Genomic DNA, 21217 nt, shown 5'->3' with positions numbered 1-21217 from the left:
AATGGGAGCTGCAGGGGCAGCGCCTGCAAGCTCGAGGGCAGTGTGCAGAGCCACGCTGGCTGCCCATGCGCCTAGGGCAGGGGTGGGCAAACTACGCTTCCAGCCCGTCAGACGTTTTTATCTGGCCCTCAAGCTCTCGCCAGGGAGCAGGGTCAGGGGTTTGCCCTGCTCTGCCTGGCACTCCCCAGCCCCAACTCACAATTCCCTTTATGAGCTCCATCTTCTGCATGCAGAGCCAAACTGTGACATCACCGCGCTGTTTCTGGGATTGGAACCCCACTCCTATGCAACAGCCCACTGCCACTACGTGGCGGTCTCCTATGGCCCCACCCTCGAGAGCCTCGAAATTGCCCCAGTGGCCGCTCCTGTCCCACCTAGGGTGACTCCGCCCATTGTGGTGCCTGGTATGGCCCCCTTGGTGTCACTGCTGGCAGGGCCCCTAGGAATCCCCGGTACTGCCCCATAGAACCCCCCCCCGTGCCACACCCCATGAGTCGTCCTCCTTCCCACCTCAGCAACATCCCTTATACAGCTCCCCCATGCTACACCCCATAGAGTTCCCCTCCATCACCGGGCATTCAGGGCCTGTCATACAATTTCCTTACCCAGATGTGGCCCTCGGGCCAAAAAGTTTGCCCACCCCTGGCCAAGGGGCTGCAGGGACCTGGTGGCCGCTTCCTGGGAGCTTCCACCACTTTGACCCAGAACCACTTTCCACACTACAATCCCCTACCCCAGTCTGGAGTCCCCTTCTGCACCCCAACTTCCGGAGCTCGCACCCCCCCCCAACAACCCAAGCCCCTGCCCCAGCCCTGAGCCTGCTCCTGCACCCCAAACCCCTCATCCCTGGCCCCACCCCAGAGCCCACATCCCCCCTCCCACACCCCAACCCCCTGACCCAGCCCAGAGCCCGCTCCTCACCCTTAACCCCTCATTTCTGCCCCCACCCAGAGCTTGCAACCCCAGCCCAGAGCCCATACCCCCCCAACACCCCAACCCCTTTCTCAAGCCCTGAGCCCCCTCCTGCACACCAAACCTCTCATCCCTGGCCCCCCGCCCCAAAAGCCTGCAACCTCAGCTGGAGCCCTCACCCCCCCTCCCATACCCCAACCTCCTACCCCAGCCCACTGAAAGTGAGTGAGGGTGGGGGATAGTGAGCGAGGGAGGGGGGAAGGAATGGATGGGGGCGGGGACTCAGAGAAGGGATGGGGCAGGGCTTCAGGGCAGGGGTGTTCGGTTTTGTGTGATTAGAAAGTTGGCAAACCTATAGGCAGGCCTGGGAGAGATGCAAGCAGGGGGACAAACAAAAGGGACTGCAAAGCTTTGCAGGCAGTCCTGGGAGGACCCTGAACAAGCCAGGGAAAGACTGCAGAGTTTTCCAGGCAGAAAGGCCTGGGAGTAGGAAGAGAAATGTTTGTTTGTTGGATTTTAATTGGAGATTTTGAAGTAATTTTCTGTGACTAATCCCAAACCCCAAGGAGGACCACAGAAAAAATGTGCTGAGTAAGGAGTCCTGAAGAGGGGGAAAGCGAGACAGGGTACTGTAGAGTGACCTCTGGCCATGAGGGGGTGATCAGGTGGTGACTGGCTCTGTTACAGATGGCAATTCCTTTGCTCTTGTTAATATATCGCTACCCAGTTGGCATCAAGTGGGTAACAAATACTCCCATGTGAGTCATGCCAGACCTCTTTTCTGGAGCAGAGAGGTGGCATCTGATCTCAAATACAATAATCCTAGAATTAAGGTGTGGGCACTCTGAAATTGATTTAATTTACATTGTTAAGGAGTTGATTTACACTTCATGATATAAATACAGCCCAGGTTTAAATTGATTTTAACACTTTGTCTTGATTAGGAAAAAGTCTGAGTTTAGGTGATGTTTAGGTAGCACATGCTAGCTAAACCCCACCTACATTTAGGCCTTGTCTTCAGAGAATCATAGAAGATTAGGGTTGGAAGAGACCTCAGGAGGTCATCTAGTCCAACCCCCTGCTCAAAGCAGGACCAACACCAACAAAATCATCCCAGCCAGGGCTTTGTCAAACCTGGCCTTAAAAACCTCTAAGGAAGGAGATTCCACTACCTCCCTAGGTAACCATTCCAGTGCTTCACCACCCTCCTAGTGAAATAGTGTTTCCTAATATCCACCCTAGACCTCTCCCACTGCAACTTGAGACCATTGCTACTTATTCTGTCATCTGCCACCACTGAGAACAGCCGAGCTCCATCCTCTTTGGAACCCCCCTTCAGGTAGCTGAAGGCTGCTGTCAAATCCCACCTCGCTCTTCTCTTCTGCAGACTAAACAAGCCCAGTTCCCTCAGCCTCTCCTCCCAAGCAGGGCTGCCCGGGGTGGGGGGGGGCAAGTGGGGCAATTTGCCCCAGGCCCTGCAGGGGCCCCCACGAGAATATAGTATTCTATAGTATTGCAACTTTTTTTTATGGAAGGGGCCCCCGAAATTGCTTTGCCCCAGGCCCCCTGAATCCTCGGCAGCCCTGCTCCCAAGTCATGTGCCCCAGCCCCCTGATCATTTTCCTTGCCCTCTGCTGGACTCTCTCCAATTTGTCCACATCCTTTCTGTAGTGGGGGACCCAAAACTGGATGGCCTCACCAGTGACGAATAGAGGAGAATAACTTCCCTCGATCTGCTGGCAATGCTACTACTAATGCAGCCAAATATACCGTTAGCCTTCTTGGCAACAAGGGCACACTGCTGACTCATATCCAGCTTCTTGTCCACTGTAATCCCCAGGTCCTTTTCTGCAGAACTGCTGCTTAGCCAGTCGGTCTCCAGCCTGTAGCAGTGCATGGGATTCTTCCTTCCTAAGTGCAGGCAGGGCCGGCTCCAGACCCCAGTGCGCACTTGGGGCGGCATTTTGCCAGCAGGGCAGCAGGCAGCTCCGGCGGACCTTCCGCAGTCATGCCTGCGGGAGGTCCACCAGAGCCGCGGGACCAGTGGACCTCCCGCAGGCGTGCCTGCGGATGCTCCACCGGAGCCGCGGGACCAGCGCGCCCTCCGCAGGCACGTCTGCAAGAGGTCCCCCGGAGCCGCGGGACCGGCGACCGGCAGCGCACCCTCTGCGGCGTGCCGCCCTGCTTGGGGTGGCCAAATTCCTAGAGCCGCCCCTGAGTGCAGGACTCTGCACTTGTCCTTGTTGAACCTTTCTTTTGGCCCAGTCCTTCAAAATGTGTCTAGCTCTTGACTAAGAAAAGATGTCAAGGGCTTGTCTACACAGGAAATTATATTTATGATGGCAGAATTATACCAGTATCCTGGAATTATAGGTTTCAGAGTGGTAGCCATGTTAGTCTGTATCAGCAAAGAGAACACACAACAAAAACACTAACCCAGAATCTATCCTTGCAACAAAGCCTGTTGCCAAATCTGTCCACATATCTATTCAGGGGACACCATCATAGGACCTAATCACATCAGCCACGCTATCAAAGGCTCGTTGCCTGCACATCTACCAATGTGATATATGCCATCATGGGCCAGCAGTGTCCCTCTGCCATGTACATTGGCCAAATCGGACAGTCTCTACGCAAAAGAATAAATGGAAACAAATCAGACGTCATGAATTATAACATTCAAAAACCAGTTGGAGAACACTTCACTCTCCCTGGTCACTTGATTACAGACCTCAAAGTAGCAATACTCCAACAAAAAAACCTTCAAAAACAGACTCCAACAAGAAACTGAGAAGTGGAATTAATTTGCAAATTTGACACCATTAAATTAGGCTTGAATAAAGACTGGGAGTGGATGGGTCATTACACAAAGTAAAACCTATTTCCCTATGCTAATTTTTCCCCCTACTGTTACTCACACCTTCTTGTCAACTGTTTGAAATGGGCCATCCTGATTATCACTACATTTTTTTTTCTCCTGCTCATAATAGCTCACCTTAACTGATTACTCTTGTTATAGTTCAGGGGTCGGCAACCTTTCAGAAGTGGTGTGCCGAGTCTTCATTTATTCACTCTAATTTAAGGTTTTGCGTGCGTAAAATTTTTTAAATGTTTTTAGAAGGTCTCTTTCTATAAGTCTATAATATATAACTAAACTATTGTTGTATGTAAAGTAAATAAGGTTTTTAAAATGTTTAAGAAGCTTCATTTAAAAATTAAAATGCAGAGCCCCCTGGACCGGTGGCCAGGACCCGGGCAGTGTGAGTGCCACTGAAAATCAGCTTGTGCGCCGCCTTTGGCACTCGTGCCATAGGTTGCCTACCCCTGTTATAGTTAGTATGGCAATACCCATTTTTTCATGTCCTCTGTGTATATATATCTTCCTACTGTATTTTCCACTGCATGCATCCGATGAAGGGGTTTTAGCCCACGAAAGCTTATGCTCAAATAAATTTGTTAGTCTGTAAAGTGCCACAAGTACTCCTGTTCTTTTTGGAATTATAGGGAAGCTATATAATCTAAACTGGAATAAGAGTGTCCACATGGAGAGTTAATACTCAGATAATTATGCTGGTAAAACTGTATTGGAATAGTGCACAAATCAGCATATTATTATAATGAAATTTAGCTGTACCAACGTATCATTATAATTGAAATGTGCATAAATCGGCATAGTTTTCAGACAGGGAGATCTGCCTAGATCGGCTAGAATCTGCAAAATCGGCATATAAATGCTCCCTAGATCACGATCATAGATGTGCATAAATCAGCCTATCATTATAATAGCAACCCGTAGCACTATGCACACTATAATCAAATCCCTGTCAGTATATCAGTACCATGAAGGTCTGCATAAATCAGCATATTATTATACCGGCAATCGGCACACGGCCGCATATCATTATCAGACATTGATCTACGTCTGCATACGGCTACAACGTCAAGCTGCATACGTCAGCATATTATAATAGTCATCTGCATAAATCAGCATACCACAATAAACGCGACCTACGTCAACATGTGAACGCGACGATCCGCGCACGTCAAACCCGCGGGCCGTCGCCGTCGCCGCCGCCGAGGAGGCGCATAAATTAGCATATGATTTGCATCTCGTTCAGGGCCCGGGCCAGGGGCTGGCCGGGCGCGGGGCCGCGGGATGAGGCCGCTGTTGCCCCTGCGGCTCCGGCGGGCGGCGGCCGCGGGGCTCCCGCGCTGCTTCGGCATGGCCCGGCGCGGGGGGCCCGCCTGGCGGCTCTCCATCGAGGGCAACATCGGTACGGGCCGGGGGCGCTGCGTTAGGCGGGGCTCCGTGAGGCGAGGGGGGGGTGGGGTTTGGGGGGCGGAGAGGCGAAGAGGGTGTGGGGCTGGGGGGGCTGTGAGGAGAGGGGGATGTGGGACTGGGGGGGCTGTGAGGAGAGGGGTGTGTGAGAGGAGCTGGGGGGGCTGTGAGGAGGGGGGGTGTTGGGTGGGGGCTGTGAGGAGAGGGAGGAGCTGGGGGGGCTGTGAGGAGAGGGGGGTGTGGGACTGGGGGGGCTATGAAGGGTGGGAGCTGGGGGGCTGTGAGGAGAGGGGGGTGTGGGACTGGGGGGGCTATGAAGGGGGGGGCTGGGGGGGCTGTGAGGAGAGGGGTGTGTGAGAGGAGCTGGGGGGCTGTGAGGAGGCAGTGAGGAGAGGGGGGTGTGGGACTGGGGGGGCTATGAAGGGTGGGAGCTGGGTGGGGGGCTGTGAGGAGAGGGGGGTGCTGGGTGGGGGCTGTGCGGAGAGGGGGGGTGCTGGGTGGGGGCTGTGAGGAGAGGGGGGTGCTGGGTGGGGGCTGTGAGGAGAGGGTGTGCTGAAGGAACATCAGAGAGGTCCGTACATCAGAGCTTTGGGCTAGAGTGTTAGAGAGAGAAAGGCAAACAGGCAGTGACAGTGCCCTAGCCTGCATCACTGGTTATGGTGGTGTCGGTGTGGACTGCAAACAGATTAGATATCTAAAAAGATTTGCTTTAAAGCTCTGTGTTGGATCTATCTTGTTAGCAACATAAGACCCCTCTATGCCCCTTATATTGCAAACTCTTAAACACATGAGTAATCACATTGACTTCAGTGGAATTTAAAGTTAAGGATCTGTGGAAGGGGTTTGCAGGGTTTGGGATCCAAAATATTATCTTGGAAGCTTGGACAGCATGCTCAGTACTGTACAGAACAGAAAGCCAGAGCCCATAGTTGTGATCTTTTCTTTCAGAATCTAACAGTGCTCTCCTTAAATAAGGATACTGGGCTAGATGACTAAAAGTCTAATCAGGCAAGGCAAATTGTCTCTATTTTTGGTTAGGAAAGTCACTCTTTTGTTTTTTTTTTTAATTGAGCTTACCTGCAGGATCTGATAATGCTTTCCTAGCCAGACTTTGACAACTGCTCTTGTATTTTAATTTGTAGCTGTGGGCAAGTCCACTTTCTTAAGGGTGCTGGGAAAAACCTTTCCAGAATGGCAAATGGCTACAGAACCTGTGGCAAAATGGCAAAAGGTTCAAGCTTCCAGTACCAGAGAGGTAGGTATGACAGTGAATAACCAGAGTGAGGGTTCGTGGGTGCTGTGACAAGAGTTTCCATCACCCGGCTTTAGGCTTTTCAAAATTTGTTGTGTGATTTTTAGCAGTGCTTATGAACCCTGGGGACCTAAAGCCTCTTTATCCACAGCGTAGGTATGTCACCGGCAGCATCAGGACAGGCTTCGCTCATTGTTCTACTATTGTGCCTCAACCCTTCCCTGTAAGACAAGGTTAAGAAGGGAGTTCAGTTAAACCTGATGATGTTGTTACTGGTCTCTATTCAAGATGGTTTTCCTCATCCATAAATCTCTTCCATAATTTGATACATGAATAGATACATGTTTTTAAAGGGGAGATAAAAATTTAACACACCAGCTCCTGTGATCTAGACTATGGGCAGGTCCATACTCACCGCGCGGGTCGACGCGGTGAGTTCGACTTCTCGGAGTTCGAACTATCGCGTCTGATCTAGACGCGATAGTTTGAACTCCGGAAGCGCCGCGGTCGACTCCGGTACTCCACCACTGCAAACGGTGGTGGTGGAGTCGACGGGGGAGCCGCGGAGTTCGACCCCGCCGCGTCTGGATGGGTGAGTAGTTCGAATTAGGGTACTTCGAATTCAGCTACGCTATTCCCGTAACTGAATTTGCGTACCCTAATTCGAACCCCCTTTTTAGTGTGGACCAGGCCTATGATTGCATCAACTTTAAATTCTTAAGAGCTTTAAAAAATAAATCCCTGTTTCTTAATACAGCTCATCCAAACATCCTGTATCCAGAGGACAAATATTTTTTTACTTGCATTGAGTTCAGCTCTCTAATGGCAAAATAAATGTTGAGCAGAACAACCTGATTCTTATTAAAGACCTAGATGGAATCTGCTAATGCTCTGTACCTCTGTATTCTCCCTGATATTTCATACTTACATCTTTAATTTATCATGAGCTCATTGTCAGGATAATTTTTTTTTAATGATGTACATTATAGGCCCAATCAACCACTGCTGACCAGCAATAGTAGCAATTTTCTATGAAGTACCACAACCCAGGAGGGGATAACGCCTGCTCTCCTCCTTCATGATAATCTCCACGGAGTAATTGGGGTAGGCGGGTAAGGCAAGCATAATTTTTGTCCCCAAATTATTGACAAGCAGCCATCTGGGATCAAGGTCAAGCATGTGCCTTGTTGCCAAGAAGGCTAACAGCACATTGAGCTGCATTAGTAGGAGCATTGCCAGCAGATTGAGGGAAGTGATTACTCCCCTCTATTCGGCACTGGTAAGGCCACATCTGAAGTATTGCATCCAGTTTTGCCCCCCCCACTACAGAAAGATGTGGACAAATTGTAGAGAGTCCAGTGGAGGGCAACAAAAATGATTAGGGGGCTGGGGCACATGACTTATGAGGAGAGGCTGAGGGAACTGGGGTTATTTACTCTGCAGAAGAGAAGAGCAAGGGGGGATTTGATAGCAACCTTCAAGTACCTGAAGGGGGTTCCAAAGAGGATGGAGCTCGGCTGTTCTCAGTGGTGGCAGATGACAGAATAAGTAGCAATGGTCTCAGGTTGCAGAGGGAGAGGTCTAGGGTGGATATTAGGAAACACTGTTTCACTAGGAGGGTGGTGAAGCACTGGAATGGTTACCTAGGGTGGTGGTGGAAACTCCTTCCTTAGAGGTTTTTAAGACCAGGTTTGACAAAGCCCTGGCTGGGATGATTTTGTTGGTGTTGGTCCTGCTTTGAGCAGGGGATTGGACTAGATACCTCCTGAGGTCTCTTCCAACCCTAATCTTCTATGATTCTATGTGCGTTAGAGAAAAAAGATTATTTCTGAGTTTTCTGTGTCCAGTTTTGGTGTCAACAGTTCTTTTAAAAGGATGGAAAAACTGGAGAGGATTCAGAGAAGAGCTACAGGAATAATCTGAGATCTGGAAAACATGCAGTAAGAGATTTAAGGAGCTTAATCTATTTAGTTCATCAAGGAAGAGGTTAAGAGGTGACTTGATCATGGTCTAGAAATCCCTTTACAGTGAGTCTAGCTATCAAAGGTAGAGTAAAATCCAGTGGCTTGTAGTAGAAAAATTAAAACTGGAAATAAAAAGCTGTACCTTAACAGTGAGGGTAGCTAACCATTGGAACAACTTAACAAGGTAAATTCCTCATCACTTGGAGTCTTTAAATTGAGGTTGAATATCTCTAAAATGCTCTAGTTCAAGGCCCTCAACTTTTCCAAACTACTGTATCCCTTTCAGGAGTCTGATTTGTCTTGCGTACGCCCAAGTTTCACCACACTTAAAAACTACTTGCTTACAAAATCAGACCAAAAAATACAAAAGTGTCACAGCACACTATTACTGAAAAATTGCTTACCTTCTCATTTTTACCATATAGTTATAAAATAAATCAACTGGAATATAACTATTGTATTACATTCCAGTGTATAGCATATAGAGCAGTATAATCAAGTCATTGTCTGTATGAAATTTTATTTTGTACAGTAACTCCTCACTTAATGTTGTAGTTATGTTCCTGAAAAATGTGACTTTAAGCTAAATGATGTTAAGTGAATCCAATTTCCACATAAGAATTAATCTAAATGAGGGGGTTAGGTTCCAGTGAAATTTCTCTCTCTCTCTCTCTACATATATATATACACATACACACACACACACACACACACACACACACACACACACACACACACAGAGTATAAGTTTTAAACAAACAATTTAATACTGGTACACAGTGATGATGATTGTGAAGCTTGGTTGAGGTAGAGGAGTCAAAGGATGGGATATTTCCCTTACTGCTAAATGAAGAACTAGCAATTGGCTGAGCCCTCAAGGGTTAACTCACTCTACAAGGCAGCAGGAATGGAGGGAGGGGAGACATCACAGACAGAGACACACACCAAGAGATATGTGCATTTCCCCTTTAAGTACACTGCCTTGTTAATTAGATCAGCTTGCTGAGACCGCAGCTGCTGCAAGCTCCCTCTTTCCTGAGCCCTGATGTGTCCCCTCTGCTCTATGGAAGAGGGGGTAAGTGGGGTGCAGGAACAGGGGGGAGGGAGACACCCTGACATTAGCCCCCCTCTTCCTTCCCTCCTCCCTGCACAGCAAGCAGGAGTCTCGGGGAGCAGCTCCAAGGCAGAGGGCAGGAGCACATGGCAGTGGGGGGAGGGACAGCTGCAATTGCTAGCCTGCTGGGCAGCTTAGGGGAGCAGGGAGCTGATAGGGGCTGCTGGTCCACCCTGGTTCCAAGCGCCCACCAGCTAGCTGCAATGGGCTGCTCTTCCTGCAAGCAGTAGACAAAGCAGGCGGTTGCCAAACAACTTTAGAAGGGAGCGTTGTGCAACGTAACAACGAAACAACGTTAACCGGGACAACTTTAAGTGAGGAGTTACTGTACTGACTTCGCTATGTAGCCTGTTGTAAAACTAGGCTGAGTTGATGTACCCCCTGAAAGACCTCTGCATACCCCCAGGGGTATGTGTACCTCTGGTTGAGAACCATTGCTCTAGTTCAACTACAAGTTATTGGGCTCAAATATCTAGCAGAGAATAATCCTTTCCGCTGCAGGAATTCCTGGGTGAAATTCTCTGGCCTATGTTATGCAAGAAATCAGACTAGATCATAGTTACCCTTCTGATGCTCAAATCTGAGTCTTGACCAGTTCTTCTTCGAGTGATTGCTCCAATGCATTCCAGTTAGGTGTGCGCGCCGCGCGTGCACGGCTTCTCCGGAACTTTTTTCCCTAGCAACTCCGGCGGGCCGGCTGGCGCCCCCTGGAGTGGCGCCGCTATGGCGCTAAATATATACCCCAGCTGGCCCGTCTGCTCCTCAGTTCCTTCTTACCGCCCGTGACGGCCGGTCGGAACTGTGGAGTGCTCGTTGGCCTCCACTGCCCTAGCTCTTCCTATTTGTATATATATAGTTAGTTGTTTAGTTAGTGATTAGAGTTGTTATAGTTCTTGTAGTGTAGTTGTTCTAGGTTTTAGTAAACGGTTAAGGGGGGTTTCCCCCCCTTCCATTTCCCGGTGCGGGCTCATGCCCAGGGCACTGGGCTTCAAGCCCTGCGCTGTGTGCCAAAGGCCTATGCCAATTGGCGATCCACACGACGCTTGCCTCCGTTGTCTCGGAGAAGGACATCGCACCGACAAGTGCGTTATCTGTTCTGCTTTTAAGCCGCGGACACGCAAAGAACGGGACTACAGGCTTAAGCAGATCCTTATGGAGGCGTCGCTCCAACCTTCGGCACCAGCGGCGCCGGCGCCAAGAACCTCTTCGGTGCAGAGCGCACCAGCGGCACCAGCCCGCTCCGGTACCGAGGCCCCGCAGGCCCCGCCTCCGGCGCCGAAGACCCGGCACCGCTCACTTTCGCCGGCAAGGAAGCGCAAGCTCGCTAAAGCCGTAGCTAAGTCCCGGGCTGCAGACTCAGCTAAAGTGCTCGTGCCGCCTGCGCCCACAGTGGTGACTGTGCGCAGGGCAGACACCGTGCCGTTGACTCCGCAAGAGCCGTCGAGTCCGGCACCGCCACGCTCCCCGGCACCGTCCGGTGTTGAGCCAAGGCTGCCGACGACGCCGGAGACGTACTCCTCCGCGCGTGAGCTGATACAGCTCGTAGAGGCACCGAGCCTCCGGCCCCCGGCGCCGCCGGTGCGGGCTGTCCCGTCGGCAGGAAAACCGGCGATGATGGTCCGACCGCCATCCACGGACCGCCGGCACGGTCGACGCTCTCGGTCCCGGTCAGGCTCCAGGAACCGACGCCGTTCACCGTCTAGCCGCTCAAGATCTCGGCACCGCTCTCCGTCGCGGTACCGATCGCCATCTCGCCGCCGGTCGCAGTCCCGGTACCGATCGTCATCTCGGTACCGGTCGCACTCACGGCACCGGTCCAGGTCTCGATCGCCGTCGCGTCGACACCGCCGGAGGTCCCCGTCTCGACACCGTTCCCGGCACCGGAACTCCCGCAGCCGCTCCCGGCACCGCAGGTCCGGCTCCCGGTCGAGCTCCCGGCACCGGTCGAGCTCCCGGCACCGCGGGGACCGATGGTCGCGGTCACCCTCTCGGTACCGGACGGACGGACATCGGGCCTCCATACCGCCTGGTGATATCCCACAGGCCTCGATATCGGGCTCCGCCCCGCCCTGGCCGTCTCGCCCGGCATCTGTCGCCTCTGGCGCGGACGGCACCGGCTCATTGCCACCAACCCCACGCGACCACCCTCAAGGGGCTCAGCAGTGGGGCTTCTGGGTGCCCTGGGGTCACCATGAAGCGCAAGTCATTCCGCTTCCCCCAAGAGACGTTGCCGCGGAGCGCAGAGTTCCCGAAGCGACGATCAGTCGCCCCCCGGCGTCACCTCTCCGCGAGCCCTCGATGCCGCAGGACCGCCAGTCCCCAGTCCAGCCTGCCCCAGCCGAGGCGCCTCTAACGGCCCCTCCCATGGAAACCATCGGACAGGCTATGTCCTCGTCATCGTCCCCGGACGAAGCGGTGGCTGGGACTTCTGCTAAAGACCCGCCCCCCATAGACCTCAAGGCCCACCAGGAGCTACTCCGTCGGGTCGCGACGGCCATGGGCCTCCCGGTGGCAGAGGTCCAAGAGGATGAGGACCCCATTACTAATGTGGTCGGCTCGGACACTCCTGTGCGCGTGGCATTGCCTTTTGTTAAGACCATACAGAAGAACGCTGCCACGCTCTGGCAAACGCCCGCGTCCATCCCTCCCACGGCTCGAGGGGTAGAACGGAAGTACTCAGCCCCCCCCACTGGCTATGAGTACTTATACTCGCACCCAACCCCGGACTCGCTTGTCGTGCAGTCTGTGAACGGCCGAGAACGAAATGGCCAACCGGCCCCGGCGCCCAAATCTAAGGACGCTCGGAGGATGGACCTGCTAGGCCGTAAGGTCTATTCCGCGGGCGGCCTGCAGATGCGAATAGCCAACCAAATGGTCCTTCTAGCCAGGTATGTTTTTGACATCATGGCATCCCTGGCAAAATACACCGAACTCCTGCCGACAACTGCCCGCCAAGAGTTCTCGGCAATGCTCGAGGAAGGGAAGAAGTCCTCCCGTTCGTCCATTACGGCTGCCCTCGACGCGGCGGACTTGGGGGCGCGGACAATAGCAACAGGGGTGACGATGCGACGCATCTCATGGCTGCAATCCTCTACGTTACCACAGGAGGTGCAGTATACGCTGCAGGACCTGCCGTTCGACACGAAAGGGCTGTTTTCCGAACAGACCGATTCGCGTATACAGACCTTAAAAGATGGGCGTATTGCCATACGAACCCTTGGCATGCACACGCCGGCTCCACAACGCAGGTCTTTCCGGCAGCAGCCCCCTCGGTCCTTCCAGCAGCAGCGTTATCGACCGTATACGCCCAGACGTCCTGGCCAGAATCACAGACGGCCTTCGGGTAACCGTCGGAACCAGTCCCAGGCCTCTTCCAAGGGCCCTCAGGGGTCCAAGCAGGCCTTTTGATGGGACGCCCGAGGACGGCCCATCACTCTCCCCCTCGGATCCTCCCCGTTTGTTCTCCAACCGCCTCTCCTATTTTCTTTCGGCGTGGTCCCGAATAACATCGGACAACTGGGTTCTTCAGACAGTCCAGTCGGGATACCGTCTACAATTTGTTTCGCCCCCTCCTTCCCACCCACCCTCCCTGTCCCTCTTCAGGGACCCCTCTCACGAGCAAGTCCTTTTACAAGAGGTACAGACTCTACTGAGCGTGGGTGCCATAGAGGCAGTGCCTCCAGACAGGCGGGGCAGGGGATTCTATTCCCGTTATTTTCTCATCCCCAAGGCGAAAGGAGGGCTGCGTCCTATCCTGGACCTTCGAGAGCTGAACAAATACCTGCTCAAGCCCAAGTTTCGCATGGTCACCCTGGGGACCATCATTCCCTCTCTGGATCCGGGAGACTGGTTTGCCGCCCTCGACATGAAGGACGCTTACTTCCATGTCGCAATTTATCCCCCTCACCGGCGTTACCTTCGCTTTCTCGTCAACAACGACCACTACCAGTTCGCCGTGTTACCTTTCGGACTTGCCACGGCACTGCGAGTATTTACAAAGTGCATGGCAGTGGTAGCAGCGGCCCTCCGTCGTCGTCAGATGCATGTCTACCCCTATCTGGACGACTGGCTGATTCGTGGGCAGTCACAAGGGCTGGTGCAGCGCCAGGTAGCGGAAATCCTGTCCCTCTTTCAACATCTCGGGCTGCTTGTCAATGCCGAGAAGTCTACCTTGCTTCCGGCACAGCGGGTGGAGTTCATTGGCGCGGTTCTCGACTCCTCTGTGGGCCGCGCCTGCCTGCCGCGGTCTCGACACCTGACAATGGTCTCCCTCATCCGGGAGCTCGTCAACTTTCCGACCACGACGGTGCGGTCGTGCCTCCGCCTCCTGGGTCACATGGCATCGTGTACTTATGTCACCGCGTACGCGCGGCTCCACCTCCGTCCGTTCCAGTCGTGGCTGGCGTCGGTGTACCGCCCGCATCGCGACCACATCGACATGGTGGTCACGGTCACCAGACCGACCCTCGAGTCCCTCCGTTGGTGGCTCGACCCGGAGATCGTCTGCGCCGGAGTGCCGTTCCACCTTCCTCGTCCATCCGCGACACTGACCACGGACGCCTCGGCACTCGGTTGGGGGGCTCACCTGGGTGGCCTTCACACTCAAGGCCGCTGGTCGCCCCAGGAGCTCGCTCTCCACATCAATGTCCGCGAGCTCCGAGCGATCCGCTTTGCATGTCACACCTTTCGGACCAACCTGCAAGGCCGCTGTGTGACAGTGTTCACGGACAACACAGCGGCAATGTTCTACGTGAACAAGCAGGGCGGAGCCCGCTCGTCCCCCCTCTGCAAGGAGGCGATCCTCCTGTGGGACTTCTGCGTGACCCACTCCATTCACCTGGAAGCGTCCTTTCTTCCGGGAGTGCAGAACACGCTGGCCGACCACCTCAGCAGATCGTTTCTCTCCCACGAGTGGTCCCTCCGTCCCGATGTTGCATACGCGATTTTCCAGAGGTGGGGGTTTCCCCGGGTCGACCTCTTCGCCTCCAAGGCGAACAGGAAGTGTCTCCAGTTCTGCTCGTTCCGGGGGCACTCGCCGGGCTCTCTGTCAGACGCTTTCCTCTATCCGTGGCAGACTCACCTCCTCTATGCCTTCCCTCCGTTTCCACTCGTGTACAGAGTGCTCCAGAAGCTTCGGAGGGATCGAGCCACCATGATACTCGTGGCTCCAGCCTGGCCGCGGCAGCATTGGTACACCCTGCTGCTCGAGCTCTCCGTTCGGAAGCCCATCACCCTCCCATTGTGGCCGGGCCTCATCACGCAGGACTTCGGCAGACTCCAACATCCGAACCTGCAATCCCTCCATCTTACAGCCTGGTACCTGCGTGGTTGACCCACGCGGAGAGGGACTGTTCGGCGGCCGTGCAGCGCGTCCTGCTTGAAAGTAGAAAGCCTTCCACCCGCACCACCTACATGGCGAAATGGAAGAGGTTCGCGCTCTGGTGTGACCAGCAGGGGCTCAACCCTTTCGTGGTACCTGTCGCTACCATCCTAGACTACCTCTGGTACCTCAAGGAGCAGGGTCTGGCGGTTTCCTCCTTGAGAGTCCACCTCGCTTCGGTGTCCGCCTTTCGTCCGTCGGTGGAGGGTCGAACCATCTTTTCCGATCCGATGGTCTCCCGCTTCCTGAAGGGCCTCGACCGCTTATACCCGCCAGTGCGCCGCCCGGCACCGACCTGGGACTTGAACCTCGTCCTGGCCAGACTCATGTGTCCACCATTCGAGCCTATGGCCACGTGTTCTCTCCTCTACCTCTCCTATAAGACGGCCTTCCTGGTTGCCATAACATCGGCACGGAGAGTCTCGGAGCTCCGAGCGTTGACGGTGGGCCCCCCCTACACCGTCTTTCACGCGGATAAGGTGCAGCTTCGTCCTCACCCGGCCTTCCTACCAAAGGTGGTCTCGGCCTTCCACCTTAATCAGGACATCTTTCTCCCGGTCTTCTGCCCGAAGCCTCATGCTTCGCCCCGGGAACAACAGCTCCACACCCTCGACGTCCGTAGGGCGCTGGCGTTTTACATCGACCGGACAAGGTCCTTTCGGCGTTCCACCCAGCTCTTCATCGCAGTCGCTGATCGCATGAAAGGCGAGCCGGTCTCTACCCAGCGCATTTCCTCCTGGGTGACTCAATGCATCAGGTCATGCTACGAGCTGGCTCACGTGACACCATGCCGACTCACCGCTCATTCTACGAGAGCGCACGCCTCGTCCGCCGCCTTCCTGAGCCATGTCCCCATCCAGGACATCTGCAGAGCGGCTACCTGGTCTTCGGTCCACACCTTCGCCTCCCATTACGCGTTGGTGCAGCAGTCTAGAGACGACGCAGCCTTCGGCTCTGCGGTATTACACTCCGCCACGTCTCACTCCGACCCCACCGCCTAAGGTAAGGCTTGGGAATCACCTAACTGGAATGCATTGGAGCAATCACTCGAAGAAGAAAAGACGGTTACTCACCTGTAGTAACTGGTGTTCTTCGAGATGTGTTGCTCCAATCCATTCCAGACCCGCCCTCCTTCCCCACTGTCGGAGTAGCCGGCAAGAAGGAACTGAGGAGCGGACGGGCCGGCTGGGGTATATATTTAGCGCCATAGCGGCGCCACTCCAGGGGGCGCCAGCCGGCCCGCCGGAGTTGCTAGGGAAAAAAGTTCCGGAGAAGCCGTGCACGCGCGGCGCGCACACCTAACTGGAATGGATTGGAGCAACACATCTCGAAGAACACCAGTTACTACAGGTGAGTAACCGTCTTTTTTACACTGAGAATACCCTGCGGCCAGTGATAGGGATGGATAGCCTGAGAACCTCTTTCAGTGAGACTTTCTTCTTAAATGTGCTTTTTTGCCATTCCCTAGCAGACCTCGTCTTCTCCGAACTTTGGCAACCTGCTTCAAATGGTCTATCAGGAGCCTTCTCGGTGGTCCTATACGTTCCAGACATACTCCTGCATGAGTCGACTTAAGGCCCAGCTGGAGCCCCTTTCAGAGAAGCTGTTGAAGACCCGGGATCCAGTGCAGATTTTTGAGAGATCTGTATACAGTGATAGGTACAGTGCTAAAAATCTCCAACCCCCCGACTGCTTCAGCTAAACTATGGTGCTTTCTGTTAGTCAGTATGTGCGGAGAAACATGGCAATGCCATTTAAGATACCATGCCTCTTTTATGCCACTTGGCCACACAATAAATACTGTTTGTTTTCTAGAGGTGGGTTTCTGACACACACCCCTTTTAACATCAACAAACTGATCAGGGAATTCTTACAACTATGTAAATAGGCACTTTTCTGACCCTTTCACCATAGTATCACAAACATTTCTTATCGTAGTACTCTCTACATCACAGAGATATTACGTGTGTTTTACAGATGGGGAAACTGAGGCACAGAGCCTAAGAGCCAGATTCATTGCTGTTCTGCACCTTGTGTTGTCACTTACACCAATGTAAAATAAATGTAAAATGCCATCAGAACAGAGGGGTAGAATTTCATGCTTGCCGTGCCCCAGTGTAAATGACTGCACAAAGTGCAGGGGGTTGGTGAACCGAACCCAAGGTTGTACAGAAAGTGTGTGGCAGAGGCGGGAATTGAATCCAGGTCTCCTGAGTTCCAGTCAAGTGCCTTAACAAAAGATCATCCTACCATAAACTGCCCCAGATTATGTGTCTTTTGGCACCTACAGGAGCAGCAGAAAACTGTGGATTAATGATTGAATTCTAGGTCCCTGTGATGTGTTCAAGCATCTCAGAAATCAAACACACATTCAGGGTGTATTCTGGACTAGTGGTGAGATGATAATGCAATCCATCTGGCACTTGAATGGCCTAAAGTCCTACTGTCAACATAAACTTGAAACTGATATTTAAAAAAGAAAATCACATATGTTGTTAATAATAGGTCCGGGGTAATTGGTGTCCTGTAAATACCTAACAGAGGGAACACCAGAGGTAGTTGGATTTTCAGATTCAAATTTTTTTTCATTATTTTTCTTGCTTCCAATTTATAAGGCACTGGATTCAAGGAATGAAAGTAGCCTGGTCAGTTTCACTCTTAGGTATACATGGAACTCTGCCTTAAAGGATCATTCAGGTGAGCAATAAAATGGTTGCTTGATCCATTTAGGTTAAAAAGGTCAAACAAAATTATCTTGCTGATACCTCAAGGATCATAGGTTCATGTAATATGCACATGATATTTATGAATATTTCACATGATTTTAATTGGAGCAGTTCATACATGTTCACACTGCTTTCATTTACTCTGGTGTAAATTTGGAAATAACTCCATTGTAGTTACCAGTGCAACTAAGCAGACCTTGTCCCACATGAAGCAACCGCACCGACTGCCACCATTTTCAGCAGTCCATTTCTAAAGGAGAAGTGAAAACCTTAGCCAGTAAGCTGAATGTCCTTGAGTTCCAAGGACTAGTTAAAGCTGATCTGTGGTGTTTGTTGTGCTGTAGTCAGTTTCATTTCCTGATTCTCTTGCATTAACTCGATGCTGTTGTGGTTGGTTTTCCAGCACAGCAGAAGAATGTTAATTAAAGCAGTTAATTTCAAGGTTTATATAAAATTCATTTAAATGTTTCCATTCCTATTATTTCAAAGAAACAATCTTTGGAACCTAGTTGAATATATATTTTGAGTTGCTAATTGCCACTTATGTTGCAGACCAAAAAGAACCATCCTCACTCATTTAATTAAAGTTTCATGTGTGTACTGGAAGGAGCTTGACAATATATTTTGTAGCTCCTGTCAGTTAATAGGACTTGCAGTGTTTAAACAGATGTTGACTGTAAAAATGGGAATTACAAGATTTTCTGTCTGCCCAGTTGTATGAAGTGAAGCATGAGGCATATTGGAAGTGCTTGTTTTCCAAAGAGGTGTCTCCTATGATGTAATGCCTTCTAGGCTATTCAGAATATGTTGGCACTAGATCTGGCTAAAGGGTCACTTTTTCCAGATGCCTTGGTGAAGCGGATTGGAGGTGAGATAATAAACTATATTTATGCATTCGCTGAAAGTGAGGGAAGTGTGAACATTACATAAGAGTAGCATAAACAGTGTGTTTGAAGCAAATGCTTTGGGTTGAGACTTGTGAAAGAGGGAAGTAATTCATGGTGTGTGGAAAAATATAACCCCTGATTATAATTCACTACTTAAAAAAAGTTAGTAGCTGACTGTTTTAGTAGCATCTCTGTAATTCAAGGCCAACATTTCAGCAAAGGGTCCTGCAGTAGAGGGGTTTTCAGTGGGACCACTCCAAAGACTCCACCAAAATTTGTTAATCTTGAGGCCATGCTCCAAGACCCATTTCTATAGCTTTTGCCTGCAGGCATTGCGGGAGGGAGTTAACACCTTTTTGCATTCTGGGGATTAAGCTCTTCTAGAAGGGGAAAGTTAATGTATGATACCAATCATGCATTGCAGTCTGGGAAACCTATTTTCACTTACATGTGTTGGAATTAAATGTCTGAAAGGATCGGTAATGAGTTAATTGAGCTTTACAACTTTAGGGCGCTGTTTCAAATCGTGCTTAGGTCAGTAGTGACCAAAAATTGTTACTGCCTTATGTCATGCTCAGTAGGTGGTCTGTGTGAAATGAGTTGGTGAATCTCTGCCTTGTTCCAGCTGGGGTGGGGATGGAGGGCCTCACATCACACCACACAGCTAACAGGATTGGTACTATCTGACCTCATCATTGCTAGTGGTCTCAGCAGACAGGTAAAAGACTTAGTGGTCCAATGAGACACAATTGCCTTCCCAATCCTAGAGAAGGTCTGTTGTATTAATTTAGGTGGAGTACATATAGGCCAAAGGTGTTAACATAACTCAGTCACCATCCAAAACTAAACAGTCTTAAACAAGGTTTGGTGTATACAGAGACTTCAGCCTGCTTAGCACCATGGCCCACTATTAAAAATCCAGAAAAGAAGGAAAAACCGTAAAAGCATTTGAAATGTAAAGCATTAAATAAGGCTTTAATTTAGCAACATTTCTTGTTTCCTTTCCCTTTTGCTAGAAAGAGGTTTAAAAGGAAAAGCCCTTTGTTTGATAGTCTCTTAGGCTATGTCTGCTCTACAGACCTTACAGTGGCACAGCTGGGGAGGGATAGCTCAGTGGGGGAAGGGATAGAGTGGTTTGAGCGTTAGCCTGCTAAACCTAGGGTTGTGAGTTCAATCCTTGAGGGGGCCACTTAGGGATCTGGGGCAAAATCAGTACTTGGTCCTGATAGTGAAGGCCAGGGGGCTGGACTCAAGGATCTTTCAGGGTTCCTTCCAGCTCTATGAGATGGGTATATCTCCATATATTTTTTATTTTTATTTATTTATTTATTTATTTTTGTACTGCTGCAGCTCCATCACTTGACAGTCTCCTGTGTAGCTGCTCTGTGCCAGGAAGAGAGAGCTCTCCTTCTGGCATAATTAAACCACTCCAAATGATCTGCAGTAGCTATGTTGGCAGGAGAGTATCTCTCACTGATATAATGCTGTCCACACCAGCACTTCTGTCAGTGTAATTTATGTGAGTTAGGGGTGTTTTTTTTTTCCCCCACACCCCAGACCGACAAAAGTTTTGCTGACAAAAGTGCTAGTGTAGACAAAGCCTTAGACGGTATCCAAAATGGAAATAACTCTTCTTTTTGGGAGGAAAGAAAAGCTGGTTGATCTGGGCTAAAGCTGCTGTTCGTTGAAATCAGTTTTCGAAGAAAAGCTCTCTTGCTTCAGAGTCTCTTAGGTGGTAATAACTCATCCCAGATTGTGTTTCGAATTCAGCTGGAGCTGACGGAAATGGTGATGTCATCTGGGACCCTCCCTGTGGCCTGGTTTGGTCAGAATATCTGTCATAATCACAAAGGCCCAGGGTTGCAGGAAGTGGTAGTGATGGCAGCCCTGATGACAAGTCTTGCTTCGGTAGCCTCTATTGGTTCTTTGAGTGTCCCCACCGCACCCTCAAAATTCTCTTTTTGTAAGGACCCAACAAGGGAGTGATGTGTGGAATAGCCCATTTCCTCATTTTGTCCACCAATTAGGCCCAATAGCTGATACACCAATTTTGGTTCACTAACTTCCAGCTCCACATAATCTATTTTTCACAAGCATGATTTCAACAGTCCTTGAGAACTGTAGCAGTAAGCCATTTTTGTTTAGACTGTTTCAGTTTTTCTGTCTCCTTTTTGTGCCTTTTCCCATCAATATTTTTTGTTCTTCTTCGAGTGGTTGTTCATGTCCATTCCAAGCAGGTGTGTGCGTGCCACGTGCACGCCAGCCGGAAGATTTTCTCCTAGCAGCATCCGTAGGGTCGGCCCTGGCACCCCCTGGAGTGGTGCCACTACGGCGCCCTATAAAAGGGCCTGCTGACCCTCCACCCCCTCAGTTCCTTCTTACCGCCGGTGACGGCTAGCTGGAACTTCTCTTGCGCATAGCAAGTTAGCAGTGTCCTATCCTCGTGTATAGTCCGTGTATATAGTTAGTTTACTTAAAGTCATTTGTATATAGTTCTTGGTAGTTGGGGGGGTCCCCCCCCCACGTTTTCGTCGCCCGTTGGGGCATGCCCGGGTCCCCCGGGTTTAAACTCTGCAAGGACTGCGGGAAATTCATGCCCAAGATTGACCCGCACTCTGCTTGTTTGAGGTGCCTCGGAGAGAGCCACCAAAAGGACCGGTGCTCTATCTGCAGGGGCTTCCGCCTGAGTACTCTCAAAGACAG

At 51.4% G+C, this 21217-nt stretch overlaps 1 protein-coding gene across 3 annotated transcripts in view; it reads left to right on the top strand.

The window, feature by feature from the left end:
- The first annotated feature begins 283 nt into the window (after nt 1–283).
- DGUOK (deoxyguanosine kinase) overlaps nt 284–21217 on the top strand; it is a 36799-nt gene continuing 15865 nt past the window's right edge. Inside the window, exons 1-3 of one of the 3 annotated variants that reach the window (XM_045007030.1) lie at nt 4971–5186; nt 6334–6446; nt 16373–16560. In XM_045007030.1, coding sequence (XP_044862965.1) covers nt 5069–5186; nt 6334–6446; nt 16373–16560 — 419 coding nt within the window. In that variant the 5' untranslated portion in view covers nt 4971–5068. Of the gene's footprint in view, nt 405–4970; nt 5187–6333; nt 6447–16369; nt 16561–21217 lie in introns of those variants that run through there. The other 2 variants (XM_045007029.1, XM_045007031.1) reach the window with 2 other exon arrangements.

Source organism: Mauremys mutica, chromosome 2 (genome assembly GCF_020497125.1).
Source record: "Mauremys mutica isolate MM-2020 ecotype Southern chromosome 2, ASM2049712v1, whole genome shotgun sequence".
Lineage (NCBI taxonomy): Eukaryota > Metazoa > Chordata > Testudines > Geoemydidae > Mauremys > Mauremys mutica.
This window is presented reverse-complemented; position numbering and strand designations above follow the sequence as displayed.